Below are 16,263 nucleotides of genomic sequence, written 5' to 3'. Positions count from 1 at the left end.
ATTGTGCCGCGAGCTGTTGAAAAATGAGTTAGCACTTTGACACCTCTGCTATAATTGATATCAAACATCTACAAACCCCGTTTCCATATGAGTTGGGAAATGGTGTTAGATGTAAATATCTGGACTACAGGCAGGCCAGTCTAGTACCCGCACTCTTTTACTATGAAGCCACGTTGATGTAACACCTGGCTTGGCATTGTCTTGCTGAAATAAGCAGGGGCGTCCATGGTAACGTTGCTTGGATGGCAACATATGTTGCTCCAAAAGCTGTATGTACTTTTCAGCATTAATGGTGCCTTCACAGATGTGTAAGTTACCCATGTCTTGGCCACTAATACACCCCCATACCATCACACATGCTGCCTTTTACACTTTCACCCTAGAACATGTCTTGACCACTAATACACCCCCATACCATCACACATGCTGCCTTTTACACTTTCACCCTAGAACATGTCTTGACCACTAATACACCCCCATACCATCACACTTTCACCCTAAAACATGTCTTGACCACTAATACACCCCCATACCATCACACTTTCACCCTAGAACATGTCTTGACCACTAATACACCCCCATACCATCACACATGCTGCCTTTTACACTTTCACCCTAGAACATGTCTTGACCACTAATACACCCCCATACCATCACACATGCTGCCTTTTACACTTTCACCCTAGAACATGTCTTGACCACTAATACACCCCCATACCATCACACATGCTGCCTTTTACACTTTCACCCTAGAACATGTCTTGACCACTAATACACCCCCATACCATCACACATGCTGCCTTTTACACTTTCACCCTAGAACATGTCTTGACCACTAATACACCCCCATACCATCACACTTTCCCCCTAGAACATGTCTTGACCACTAATACACCCCCATACCATCACACATGCTGCCTTTTACACTTTCACCCTAGAACAGTCTTTTCCTCTTTGGTCCGGAGGACACGACGTCCACAGTTTCCAAAAACAATTTGAAATGTGGACTCGTCAGACCACAGAACACTTTTCCACTTTGTATCAGTCCATCTTAGATGAGCTCAGGCCCAGCGAAGCCGACGGCGTTTCTGGGTGTTGTTGATAAACGGTTTTCGCCTTGCATAGGAGAGTTTTAACTTGCACTTACAGATGTAGCGACCAACTGTAGTTACTGACAGTGGCTTTCTGAAGTGTTCCATGTGGTGATATCCTTTACACACTGATGTTTTGGCCTTGCATAGGTGATATCCTTTACACACTGATGTTTTGGCCTTGCATAGGTGATATCCTTTACACACTGATGTTTTGGCCTTGCATAGGTGATATTCTTTACACACTGATGTTTTGGCCTTGCATAGGAGAGATTTAACTTGCACTTACAGATGTAGCGACCAACTGTAGTTACTGACAGTGGCTTTCTGAAGTGTCCCATGTGGTGATATCCTTTACACACTGATGTTTTACACACTGATGTTTTGGCCTTGCATAGGTGATATCCTTTACACACTGATGTTTTGGCCTTGCATAGGTGATATCCTTTACACACTGATGTTTTGGCCGTGCATAGGAGAGATTCAACTTGCACTTACAGATGTAGCGACCAACTGTAGTTACTGACAGTGGCTTTCTGAAGTGTCCCATGTGGTGATAACCTTTACACACTGATGTGGCTTGTCGATGCAGTACAGCCTGAGGGATGGAAAGTCACCGGGCTTAGCTGCTTACGTGCAGTGATTTCTCCACATTCTCCGAACCCTTTGATGATATTACGGAGCGTAGATGGTGAAATCCCTAAAATTCCTTGCAATAGCCTGGTTGATAAATGTCGTTCTTAAACAAATTTGCTCAGGCATTTGTTGACAAAGTGGTGACCCTCGCACCATCCTTGTTTGTGAATGACTGAGCATTTCATGGAATCTACTTTTATACCCAATCATGGCACCCACCTGTTCCCAATTAGCCTGCACACCTGTGGGATGTTCCAAATAAGTGTTTGATGAGCATTCCTCAACTTTATCAGTATTTATTGCCACCTTTCCCAACTTCTTTGTCACATGTTGCTGCCATCAAATTCTAAAGTTAATGATTATTTGCACAAAAAAAAAAGATTGTGAGTTTGAACATCAAATATGTTGTCTTTGTATTCCGTTTATATTTACATCTAACACCATTTCCCAACTCATATGGAAACGGGGTTTGTACATGACATCAATATAAAACAAGCATTACACCCCTGGTGACATTATGTGCAAACTGGACTCATGTACCAGGAATGGCAGGAACACAAAGAAGAAATCAATAACTGCTATAGGAAATCAATAACTACTATAATAAGTCAATAACTTCTATAAGAAATCAATAAGTGTAAAATAAATGAGTACGGTAAGTGGTATAAGAAGTCAGTAAGTGGTAGTAACAGGGGTGAGTGAGTACCTGGCTGTCAGGATCTCCAGGCATGCCCAGCACAGGTGCAGGTGGTCTGGGTGGTGTAACAGGAGGGTGTGATGGAGTCAGTGGAGGTCTGGTAGCCAGGCGGGGTCTTTCACACACCTCACACAGTACACTGATGCCTGCATTGATGACTGTGCAGCTCCTACACTGCCACTCTGTAACAACACACTCATCTTGTATCTACACACTCATGTTGTATCTACATACTCTGTAACAACACACTCATGTTGTATCTACACACTCATGTTGTATCCACACACTCACAGTACACTGATGCCTGCATTGATGACTGTGCAGCTCCTACACTGCCACTCTGTAACAACACACTCATCTTGTATCTACACACTCATGTTGTATCTACACACTCATGTTGTATCTACACACTCACACAGTACACTGATGCCTGCATTGATGACTGTGCAGCTCCTACACTGCCACTCTGTAACAACACACTCATCTTGTAGCTACACACTCATGTTGTATCTACACACTCATGTTGTATCTACACACTCACACAGTACACTGATGCCTGCATTGATGACTGTGCAGCTCCTACACTGCCACTCTGTAACAACACACTCATCTTGTATCTACACACTCATGTTGTATCTACATACTCTGTAACAACACACTCATGTTGTATCTACACACTCATGTTGTATCCACACACTCACAGTACACTGATGCCTGCATTGATGACTGTGCAGCTCCTACACTGCCACTCTGTAACAACACACTCATCTTGTATCTACACACTCATGTTGTATCTACACACTCATGTTGTATCTACACACTCACACAGTACACTGATGCCTGCATTGATGACTGTGCAGCTCCTACACTGCCACTCTGTAACAACACACTCATCTTGTAGCTACACACTCATGTTGTATCTACACACTCATGTTGTATCTACACACTCACACAGTACACTGATGCCTGCATTGATGACTGTGCAGCTCCTACACTGCCACTCTGTAACAACACACTCATCTTGTATCTACACACTCATGTTGTATCTACACACTCTGTAACAACACACTCATGTTGTATCTACACACTCACACAGTACACTGATGCCTGCATTGATGACTGTGCAGCTCCTACACTGCCACTCTGTAACAACACACTCATCTTGTATCTACACACTCATGTTGTATCTACACACTCTGTAACAACACACTCATGTTGTATCTACACACTCATGTTGTATCTACACACTCACAGTACACTGATGCCTGCATTGATGACTGTGCAGCTCCTACACTGCCACTCTGTAACAACACACTCATGTTGTATCTACACACTCACACAGTACACTGATGCCTGCATTGATGACTGTGCAGCTCCTACACTGCCACTCTGTAACAACACACTCATCTTGTATCTACACACTCATGTTGTATCTACACACTCATGTTGTATCTACACACTCACACAGTACACTGATGCCTGCATTGATGACTGTGCAGCTCCTACACTGCCACTCTGTAACAACACACTCATCTTGTAGCTACACACTCATGTTGTATCTACACACTCATGTTGTATCTACACACTCACACAGTACACTGATGCCTGCATTGATGACTGTGCAGCTCCTACACTGCCACTCTGTAACAACACACTCATCTTGTATCTACACACTCATGTTGTATCTACACACTCTGTAACAACACACTCATGTTGTATCTACACACTCACACAGTACACTGATGCCTGCATTGATGACTGTGCAGCTCCTACACTGCCACTCTGTAACAACACACTCATCTTGTATCTACACACTCATGTTGTATCTACACACTCTGTAACAACACACTCATGTTGTATCTACACACTCATGTTGTATCTACACACTCACAGTACACTGATGCCTGCATTGATGACTGTGCAGCTCCTACACTGCCACTCTGTAACAACACACTCATCTTGTATCTACACACTCATGTTGTATCTACACACTCATGTTGTATCTACACACTCACACAGTACACTGATGCCTGCATTGATGACTGTGCAGCTCCTACACTGCCACTCTGTAACAACACACTCATCTTGTAGCTACACACTCATGTTGTATCTACACACTCATGTTGTATCTACACACTCACACAGTACACTGATGCCTGCATTGATGACTGTGCAGCTCCTACACTGCCACTCTGTAACAACACACTCATCTTGTATCTACACACTCATGTTGTATCTACACACTCTGTAACAACACACTCATGTTGTATCTACACACTCACACAGTACACTGATGCCTGCATTGATGACTGTGCAGCTCCTACACTGCCACTCTGTAACAACACACTCATCTTGTATCTACACACTCATGTTGTATCTACACACTCATGTTGTATCTACACACTCTGTAACAACACACTCATGTTGTATCTACACACTCACACAGTACACTGATGCCTGCATTGATGACTGTGCAGCTCCTACACTACAACTCTGTAACAACACACTCATGTTGTATCTACACACTCATCTTGTATCTACACACTCTGTAACAACACACTCATGTTGTATCTACACACTCTGTAACAACACACTCATGTTGTATCTACACACTCATGTTGTATCTACACACTCACACAGTACACTGATGCCTGCATTGATGACTGTGCAGCTCCTACACTGCCACTCTGTAACAACACACTCATGTTGTATCTACACACTCATGTTGTATCTACACACTCATGTTGTATCTACACACTCACACAGTACACTGATGCCTGCATTGATGACTGTGCAGCTCCTACACTGCCACTCTGTAACAACACACTCATGTTGTATCTACACACTCTGTAACAACACACTCATGTTGTATCTACACACTCACACAGTACACTAATGCCTGCATTGATGACTGTGCAGCTCCTACACTGCCACTCTGTAACAACACACTCATCTTGTATCTACACACTCATGTTGTATCTACACACTCTGTAACAACACACTCATGTTGTATCTACACACTCATGTTGTATCTACACACTCACAGTACACTGATGCCTGCATTGATGACTGTGCAGCTCCTACACTGCCACTCTGTAACAACACACTCATCTTGTATCTACACACTCATGTTGTATCTACACACTCATGTTGTATCTACACACTCACACAGTACACTGATGCCTGCATTGATGACTGTGCAGCTCCTACACTGCCACTCTGTAACAACACACTCATCTTGTAGCTACACACTCATGTTGTATCTACACACTCATGTTGTATCTACACACTCACACAGCACACTGATGCCTGCATTGATGACTGTGCAGCTCCTACACTGCCACTCTGTAACAACACACTCATCTTGTATCTACACACTCATGTTGTATCTACACACTCTGTAACAACACACTCATGTTGTATCTACACACTCACACAGTACACTGATGCCTGCATTGATGACTGTGCAGCTCCTACACTGCCACTCTGTAACAACACACTCATCTTGTATCTACACACTCATGTTGTATCTACACACTCATGTTGTATCTACACACTCTGTAACAACACACTCATGTTGTATCTACACACTCACACAGTACACTGATGCCTGCATTGATGACTGTGCAGCTCCTACACTACAACTCTGTAACAACACACTCATGTTGTATCTACACACTCATCTTGTATCTACACACTCTGTAACAACACACTCATGTTGTATCTACACACTCTGTAACAACACACTCATGTTGTATCTACACACTCATGTTGTATCTACACACTCACACAGTACACTGATGCCTGCATTGATGACTGTGCAGCTCCTACACTGCCACTCTGTAACAACACACTCATGTTGTATCTACACACTCTGTAACAACACACTCATGTTGTATCTACACACTCACACAGTACACTGATGCCTGCATTGATGACTGTGCAGCTCCTACACTGCCACTCTGTAACAACACACTCATCTTGTATCTACACACTCATGTTGTATCTACACACTCTGTAACAACACACTCATGTTGTATCTACACACTCATGTTGTATCCACACACTCACAGTACACTGATGCCTGCATTGATGACTGTGCAGCTCCTACACTGCCACTCTGTAACAACACACTCATCTTGTATCTACACACTCATGTTGTATCTACACACTCATGTTGTATCTACACACTCACACAGTACACTGATGCCTGCATTGATGACTGTGCAGCTCCTACACTGCCACTCTGTAACAACACACTCATCTTGTAGCTACACACTGATGTTGTATCTACACACTCATCTTGTATCTACACACTCTGTAACAACACACTCATGTTGTATCTACACACTCTGTAACAACACACTCATGTTGTATCTACACACTCTGTAACAACACACTCATCTTGTATCTACACACTCTGCAACAACACACTCATCTTGTATCTACACACTCTGTAACAACACACTCATGTTGTATCTACACACTCTGTAACAACACACTCATCTTGTATCTTCACACTCATGTTGTATCTACACACTCTGTAACAACACACTCATCTTGTATCTACACACTCATGTTGTATCTACACACTCTGTAACAACACACTCATCTTGTATCTACACACTCTGTAACAACACACTCATGTTGTATCTACACACTCTGTAACAACACACTCATCTTGTATCTACACACTCATCTTGTATCTACACACTCTGTAACAACACACTCATCTTGTATCTACACACTCTGTAACAACACACTCATCTTGTATCTACACACTCTGTAACAACACACTCATCTTGTATCTACACACTCTGTAACAACACACTCATGTTGTATCTACACACTCATGTTGTATCTACACACTCTGTAACAACACACTCATCTTGTATCTACACACTCTGTAACAACACACTCATCTTGTATCTACACACTAATGTTGTATCTACACACTCTGTAACAACACACTCATCTTGTATCTACACACTCATGTTGTATCCACACTCTGTAACAACACACTCATGTTGTATCTACACACTCATGTTGTATCTACACACTCTGCAACAACACACTCATGTTGTATCTACACACTCACACAGTACACTGATGCCTGCATTGATGACTGTGCAGCTCCTACACTGCCACTCTGTAACAACACACTCATCTTGTATCTACACACTCATGTTGTATCTACACACTCATGTTGTATCTACACACTCTGTAACAACACACTCATCTTGTATCTACACACTCATCTTGTATCTACACACTCTGTAACAACACACTCATGTTGTATCTACACACTCATCTTGTATCTACACACTCTGTAACAACACATTCATGTTGTATCTACACACTCTGTAACAACACACTCATCTTGTATCTACACACTCTGTAACAACACACTCATCTTGTATCTACACACTCATGTTGTATCTACACACTCTGTAACAACACACTCATCTTGTATCTACACACTCATGTTGTATCTACACACTCTGTAACAACACACTCATCTTGTATCTACACACTCACACAGTACACTGATGCCTGCATTGATGACTGTGCAGCTCCTACACTGCCACTCTGTAACAACACACTCATGTTGTATCTACACACTCTGTAACAACACACTCATGTTGTATCTACACACTCACACAGTACACTGATGCCTGCATTGATGACTGTGCAGCTCCTACACTGCCACTCTGTAACAACACACTCATCTTGTATCTACACACTCATGTTGTATCTACACACTCTGTAACAACACACTCATGTTGTATCTACACACTCATGTTGTATCCACACACTCACAGTACACTGATGCCTGCATTGATGACTGTGCAGCTCCTACACTGCCACTCTGTAACAACACACTCATCTTGTATCTACACACTCATGTTGTATCTACACACTCATGTTGTATCTACACACTCACACAGTACACTGATGCCTGCATTGATGACTGTGCAGCTCCTACACTGCCACTCTGTAACAACACACTCATCTTGTAGCTACACACTGATGTTGTATCTACACACTCATCTTGTATCTACACACTCTGTAACAACACACTCATGTTGTATCTACACACTCTGTAACAACACACTCATGTTGTATCTACACACTCTGTAACAACACACTCATCTTGTATCTACACACTCTGCAACAACACACTCATCTTGTATCTACACACTCTGTAACAACACACTCATGTTGTATCTACACACTCTGTAACAACACACTCATCTTGTATCTTCACACTCATGTTGTATCTACACACTCTGTAACAACACACTCATCTTGTATCTACACACTCATGTTGTATCTACACACTCTGTAACAACACACTCATCTTGTATCTACACACTCTGTAACAACACACTCATGTTGTATCTACACACTCTGTAACAACACACTCATCTTGTATCTACACACTCATCTTGTATCTACACACTCTGTAACAACACACTCATCTTGTATCTACACACTCTGTAACAACACACTCATCTTGTATCTACACACTCTGTAACAACACACTCATCTTGTATCTACACACTCTGTAACAACACACTCATGTTGTATCTACACACTCATGTTGTATCTACACACTCTGTAACAACACACTCATCTTGTATCTACACACTCTGTAACAACACACTCATCTTGTATCTACACACTAATGTTGTATCTACACACTCTGTAACAACACACTCATCTTGTATCTACACACTCATGTTGTATCCACACTCTGTAACAACACACTCATGTTGTATCTACACACTCATGTTGTATCTACACACTCTGCAACAACACACTCATGTTGTATCTACACACTCACACAGTACACTGATGCCTGCATTGATGACTGTGCAGCTCCTACACTGCCACCCTGTAACAACACACTCATGTTGTATCTACACACTCATGTTGTATCTACACACTCTGTAACAACACACTCATCTTGTATCTACACACTCATCTTGTATCTACACACTCTGTAACAACACACTCATGTTGTATCTACACACTCATCTTGTATCTACACACTCTGTAACAACACATTCATGTTGTATCTACACACTCTGTAACAACACACTCATCTTGTATCTACACACTCTGTAACAACACACTCATCTTGTATCTACACACTCATGTTGTATCTACACACTCTGTAACAACACACTCATCTTGTATCTACACACTCATGTTGTATCTACACACTCTGTAACAACACACTCATCTTGTATCTACACACTCACACAGTACACTGATGCCTGCATTGATGACTGTGCAGCTCCTACACTGCCACTCTGCAACAACACACTCATGTTGTATCTACACACTCACACAGTACACTGATGCCTGCATTGATGACTGTGCAGCTCCTACACTGCCACTCTGTAACAACACACTCATCTTGTATCTACACACTCATGTTGTATCTACACACTCATGTTGTATCTACACACTCACACAGTACACTGATGCCTGCATTGATGACTGTGCAGCTCCTACACTGCCACTCTGTAACAACACACTCATCTTGTATCTACACACTCATGTCAGTGTTTCCCACACATTCATTTATTTGTGGCGGCCCGCCACTAAATAATTACGTCAGCCACAAATAAAAATTTTAAAAAAATTAAAAAAAACATTAAAAATTTAATTTTTTTTTTTTTTTTTTTTTTTTTTGTCCTGTCCAGCTTTTCAGGCAAATCATATAGTAGATGTAGATGCCCATATCGGCTGTTCACATTTACTTTACAAAAGAGAAGTGTAGGATACTTCTCTTGTTGCCTTATTTGTATTTTACTTTAATAAATGTATTTATATTAGAAACACAACATGTGTATATAACAAAGGGTGCAAAGTCTGCAGGCAGTAGGAAACACATGGTTAAGTGTAGGGAGTAAAACTGATTCAAGATTTTTGGAGCTCTTTGTTCATTGGATCAGATGTTTGATGAAGCTCTGTGTCTATCTACCACCACTACTGTTTTCTGTTTATTTGTTACTGACTCTGCCTCTGTTTCACTTTATGTTGCTGGTAAATAATATGCTTGTAGTAGTAGGCTAAAGTTAAATGATTTAGTATGCACTAATTAAAGGGGCAGAGCTTTGAGACATTTTAGCTCTATATATTTTATAAGATATATTTTTTGTAAGAACCACAATTAATAAATATATTTCAGTGAATAACTTATTGTTCAAATCTGTATATAAATATGTACATAAAGTGTTGTAATTATATTATAAAATGGATGGATGGACGTTTAAAACAAAACCGTTATTATTAATAAGTATACATTTTTTGAGCCTTTTTAGAGAAAATCAAATCATTGTAGTAAATTATGCAAATTACTCGATGATGTCATGGTGACCACGCCCATAGCCACGCCCCCACCGCCACAGGTATCTTGGCAGTTTATGGGAAACACTGCATGTTGTATCTACACACTCTTGTCAGCCATGTAGTAAGAGGACATTAGTATACAATAACTACATATAGTAACTAGTAAGGAATAACTAGTAAACATAACCAGTAAGTATTTTTTTGTATTTAGTAACCAGTAATACTAACTAGTATTTAGTTACTTGTAGGATCAAGTATCCAGTAACTAGTAGTTAGCAGTCAGTAATAGTATATCACAACCAGTAAGTAGTAACCAGTAACTAGTGAGTGGTAACTAGTATGTTGTAATTTGTACCTAGTAAATAGTCACGAGTAAGTAGTAGTTAGTGACTACTAACTAGTAAGCAGTAACTAGCAGCTAATAACTAGTAATTAGTAAATACAATAATAGTAATGAGTAACTAATTATTAACTAGTATGTAGTAACTACTAAGTAGTAAGAACAACCAGTGAGCAATAGGTAGTCATTAGAATGTAGTAACTAACAAATACTAAGTAGTAACTAGCAAGCAGTAACTAGCAAGCAGTGACTGGTATGTAGTTATTATTGGGGATAGTCAGCAATTAGTCAGTAATAACTAGTAATTACTTAGTAATAGGTAGTAATTAGTAACTAGTATGTAGTAAGAACAACTAGTGAGCAATAGGTAGTAATTAGTATGTAGTAACTAACAATTACTAAATAGTAACTAGCAAGCAGTAACTAGTAAGAAGTGACTGGTATCTACTTATTATTGGGGATAACCAGTATTTAGTCAGTAATAACTTGTAATTAGTTAGTAATAGGTAATAATTAGTAACTAGTATGTATTCATTAGTGAGTAGGAAGAACAACTAGTGAGCAATAGGTAGTAATGAGTATGTAGTAACTAAAAATTACTAAATAGTAACTAGCAAGCAGTAAATTGTAAATAGCAAGCAGTAACTAGTAAGAAGTGACTGGTATCTAGTTATTATTGGGGATAACCAGTTTTTAGTCGGTAATAACTAGTAATTAGTTAGTAATAGGTAGTAATGAGTAACTAGTAAGAACACTAGTGAGCAAAAGGTAGTAATTAGTATGTAGTAACTAACAATTACTAAATAGTAACTAGCAAGCAGTAACTAGTAAGTAGTGACTGGTATCAAGTTATTAGTGGGGGTACCACAAATCTACCATTCATAAGTAAAATAATTGAGAAAGTTGTCCTCCAACAACTAAATCACTTCTTGGCTTCTACTGGCTGCCACAACAACTTCCAGTCAGGATTTCGACCTCTTCATAGCACAGAGACGGCCCTTCTTAAAGTTATAAATGACATCCGTCTAAACACAGACTCTGGCAAAACTTCAGTATTAATGCTTTTGGACCTCAGTGCTGCATTTGACACTGTCGACCACTCAATACTTTTGGACAGGTTGGAAAACTGGGTGGGGATCTCAGGCACAGTTTTAAGCTGGTTCAAGTCATATCTACAAGATAGGAACTATTTTGTTTCCATTGGTGACTTTGTATCAGAACCAACCAACGTAACGTGTGGAGTCCCCCAAGGTTCAATCTTGGGGCCGACTTTATTTAACATCTATATGCTCCCACTAGGACAAATCATGCAAAATAATAACATTGACCATCATTGCTATGCCGATGACACCCAAATCTATGTAGCGCTATCACCAAATGACTATCGCCCCATAGATCTTCTGTGCCAGTGCATTGAGCAAGTCAAACACTGGATGTGCCAAAATTTCCTACAACTAAATGAAGATAAAACTGAGATAATTGTTTTTGGTGCTAAAAAAGAAAGGTTTAAAGTCATCCAACACCTTCAATCACTGTCCCTGAAAACCTCAAATAAAGCCAGAAATCTTGGGGTTATTTTAGATTCTGATTTACATTTCGACAGTCACATCAAATCAGTAACAAAATCGGCCTACTATCACCTCAAAAATGTAAAAAGACTTAGAGGGCTCATGTCAGCTCAAGACTTAGAAAAACTTGTACATGCCTTTATTACCAGTAGGCTAGACTATTGTAATGGTCTCCTTGCAGGTCTTCCCAAAAAAACTGTCAGGCAGCTACAGCTTGTTCAGAACGCTGCTGCTAGAGTTCTAACAAAGACCAAAAAATGTGAGCACATTACACCAATTCTTAAATCCTTACATTGGCTCCCTGTACATCAGAGAATAGATTTCAAAATCCTCCTGCTCACATATAAATCACTACATGGTCTAGGGCCCAAGTATATCACTGATATGCTCCCACTATATACGCCCTCTAGATCACTAAGATCTTCTGAGACCAATCTGTTAGCGGTTCCAAGAGTAAACTCAAATCAAGGGAGATCATCATTCAGTCACTATGCAACACATAGCTGGAATAAACTTCCTGAAGATGTCAGACTCTCCCCAACTCTCACTACTTTTAAAACTAGACTGAAGACTTTTATGTTCACCTTAGCTTTCAGCTAAATCTTTTAATCTTTTAACTTTTAACGTCTGCACTGTTCTTATTTTTATTGTCTGCATTTTAATTTTGCTTTTATTTTCTTTCATTTCACTTTGTTGTCTGTGAAGCACTTTGAGTCTGCCTTGTGTATGAAAAGCGCTATACAAATAAAGTTGCCTTGCCTTGCCTTGCCTACCAGTAATTAGTCAGTACTAACTAGTAGAACAGACCTGTGACGGTAGCAGGCTGGTAGTGTTCCGCTGCACAGCTGAGGGCTTGGTAGCGAGGAGCCTCACATTCCTCACAGAGCACATCCTGGGACCAGTTGACCTTTGTGCACTGAAGGCAATGCCAGGTGGGAGAACTGCAAAGTGAAAGTGAAAGTGTCAAAATGGAAACCAGATTGAGTCAGTATAAGCCTGGTCCATAAAACCATGAGGACTAAGTACTTCTTATTGCAGAGTACTCTATTTATGTTACATAAAGTTAGCATATTTCTAAGATGGCGCCTAGTTTAAAAAGCCATGATATTGAGGTTTAAATAAACATAATGAGCTAAAATGCTAACATGAATGTTAACATGCTAACCTTAGCTTGTCTTCCTATGTTAGCATGCTAACGTAAGAAAGGTCAACATGCTTCTAAGATGGTGCCTGGTTTAAAAAGTCATGATGTTGAGGTTTAAACAAACAAAATTAGCTAAAATGCTAGCATTAACTATGAGCATGACAACATAGGAAAAGTTAGCGTACTTTAAAGATGGCGCCAAATATCAAAATCCAAGATTTTTGGATAAAAACTGGCTAAATTGCTAGTAGGAAGCATTAGCATGCTAACATTAGCACGGGAGCAGATAGGGAGAAATGCCATCCTGTCTGGTGTGTAATTGTTCAAATGCTAACATTAGTGCGGGAGAAGTGCCATCCTGTCTGGTGTGTATTTGTTCAAATGCTAACAGTTAGCATGCTAACATTAGCACAAGAGAAATGCCATCATGCCTGGTGTGTATTTGTTCAAATGCTAACAGTTAGCATGCTAAAACTAGCACGGGAGAAATGCCATCATGTCTGGTGTGTAACTGTTCAAATGCTAACATTAGCACAGGAGAAATGCCATCATATCTGGTGTGTGTTTGTTCAAATGCTAACAGTTAGCATGCTAAAATTAGCACGGGAGAAATGCCATCCTGTCTGGTGTGTATTTGTTCAAATGCTAACAGTTAGCATGTTAACATTAGCACGGGAGAAAAGCCATCCTGTCTGGTGTGTATTTGTTCAAATGCTAACAGTTAGCATGCTAACATTAGTACGGAAGAAATGCCATCATGTCTGGTGTGTGTTTGTTCAAATGCTAACAGTTAGCATGCTAAAATTAGCACGGGAGAAATGCCATCATGTCTGGTGTGTATTTGTTCAAATGCTAACAGTTAGCATGCTAACATTAGCACGGGAGAAATGCCATCATGTCTGGTGTGTGTTTGTTCAAATGCTAACAGTTAGCATGCTAACATTAGCACGAGAGAAATGCCATCCTGTCTGGTGTGTATTTGTCCAAATGCTAACAGTTAGCATGCTAGCAAGAACATTAGGAAACAAGGCCAGCACCCCCCGCGACCCCAAAAGGGACAAGCGGTAGAAAATGGATGGATGGAAGCGGTTATGTTTCCACTGTGAAGGGGGTACCTAATCAACTGTCTCACTTGTCCCTAATCAATGGTCCTATAGTGAGGAAAAAGGCAGACATGTTTGAAGTTGTCCAACCTTTTAGTGATGATGATAAAGATACCTTTTAGTGTGTCCACTGGGGGGACACGGTGATGGTGATGATGAAGAAGAGGTGAGGGTGGTGCGGCGGTGCTTGTCTCTGTGAGGGTGGTCGTGGTAGAGGCGGTCACACTCCCCACACAGACCCTGCAGGCAGCTCAGACAGTGCACAGTCACACGGAATATTCCACACATGGTGCAGTTCTCTGGAAGATACAGTACATGACCGCATTTGGACCACACTGGGCTGCTTGTATCGCACATGATATCACACATAAATAAACACACTGCAGGACTGCTTGTATCACACATGATATCAAACACACACACACACACACACACTAATAAACACTGTGCAGGACTGCTTATATCGCACACACAAGTAAAAAGACAGTGCAGGACTGCTTGTATCACACACAAGTAAAAAGACCGTGCAGGACTGCTTGTATCACACATGATATCAAACACAAGTAAACACACTATAGGACTGCTTGTATCACATGATATCACACACAATTAAACACGCTATAGGACTGTTTGTATCACACACAAGTAAACACACTGCAGGACTGCTTGTATCGCATATATCACACAGAATTAAACACGACAGGACTGCTTGTATCACACATGATATCACAAACAAGTAAACACACCATAGGACTGCTTGTATCACACATGATATCACACACAAGTAAAAACACTGCAAGACTGCTTATATCGCATATGATATCACACAGAATTAAACAATGCAGGACTGCTTGTATCACACATGATATCACACACAAGTAAACACACTATAGGACTACTTGTATCACACATGATATCACACACAAGTAAACACACTATAGGACTGCTTGTATCACACATGATATCACACACAAGTAAACATACTAAAGGACTGCTTGTATCACACATGATATCACACACAAGTAAAAAGACCGTGCAGGACTGCTTGTATCACACATGATATCAAACACAGGTAAACACACTATAGGACTGCTTGTATCACACACACAAGTAAACACACTATAGGACTGCTTGTATCACACATGATATCACACACAAGTAAAAACACTGCAAGACTGCTTATATCGCATATGATATCACACAGAATTAAACAATGCAGGACTGCTTGTATCACACATGATATCACACACAAGTAAACACACTATAGGACTACTTGTATCACACACAAGTAAACACACTATAGGACTGCTTGTATCACAC

At 40.4% G+C, this 16,263-nt stretch overlaps 1 protein-coding gene across 5 annotated transcripts in view; it reads right to left on the bottom strand.

Annotated features, from left to right (window-relative positions):
- Positions 1–16,263, bottom strand: part of LOC133664786 (E3 ubiquitin-protein ligase RNF31-like) — an 80,267-nt gene that overhangs the window by 47,352 nt on the left and 16,652 nt on the right. For all 5 annotated transcript variants that reach the window (XM_062069691.1, XM_062069692.1, XM_062069693.1 and 2 more), the window contains 3 exons: positions 15,059–15,242; positions 13,504–13,637; positions 2,434–2,606 (listed from right to left, as the gene is read on the bottom strand). In XM_062069691.1, the coding sequence (XP_061925675.1) occupies positions 2,434–2,606; positions 13,504–13,637; positions 15,059–15,242 (491 nt within the window). The remainder of the gene's footprint in view (positions 1–2,433; positions 2,607–13,503; positions 13,638–15,058; positions 15,243–16,263) is intronic.

The sequence above is a fragment of the Entelurus aequoreus genome, linkage group LG14, assembly GCF_033978785.1.
Source record: "Entelurus aequoreus isolate RoL-2023_Sb linkage group LG14, RoL_Eaeq_v1.1, whole genome shotgun sequence".
In the NCBI taxonomy this organism is placed as follows: Eukaryota; Metazoa; Chordata; class Actinopteri; order Syngnathiformes; family Syngnathidae; genus Entelurus; species Entelurus aequoreus.
The sequence above is the reverse complement of the archived record's forward strand: the minus strand, read 5'-3'. Positions and strand labels throughout refer to the sequence as shown.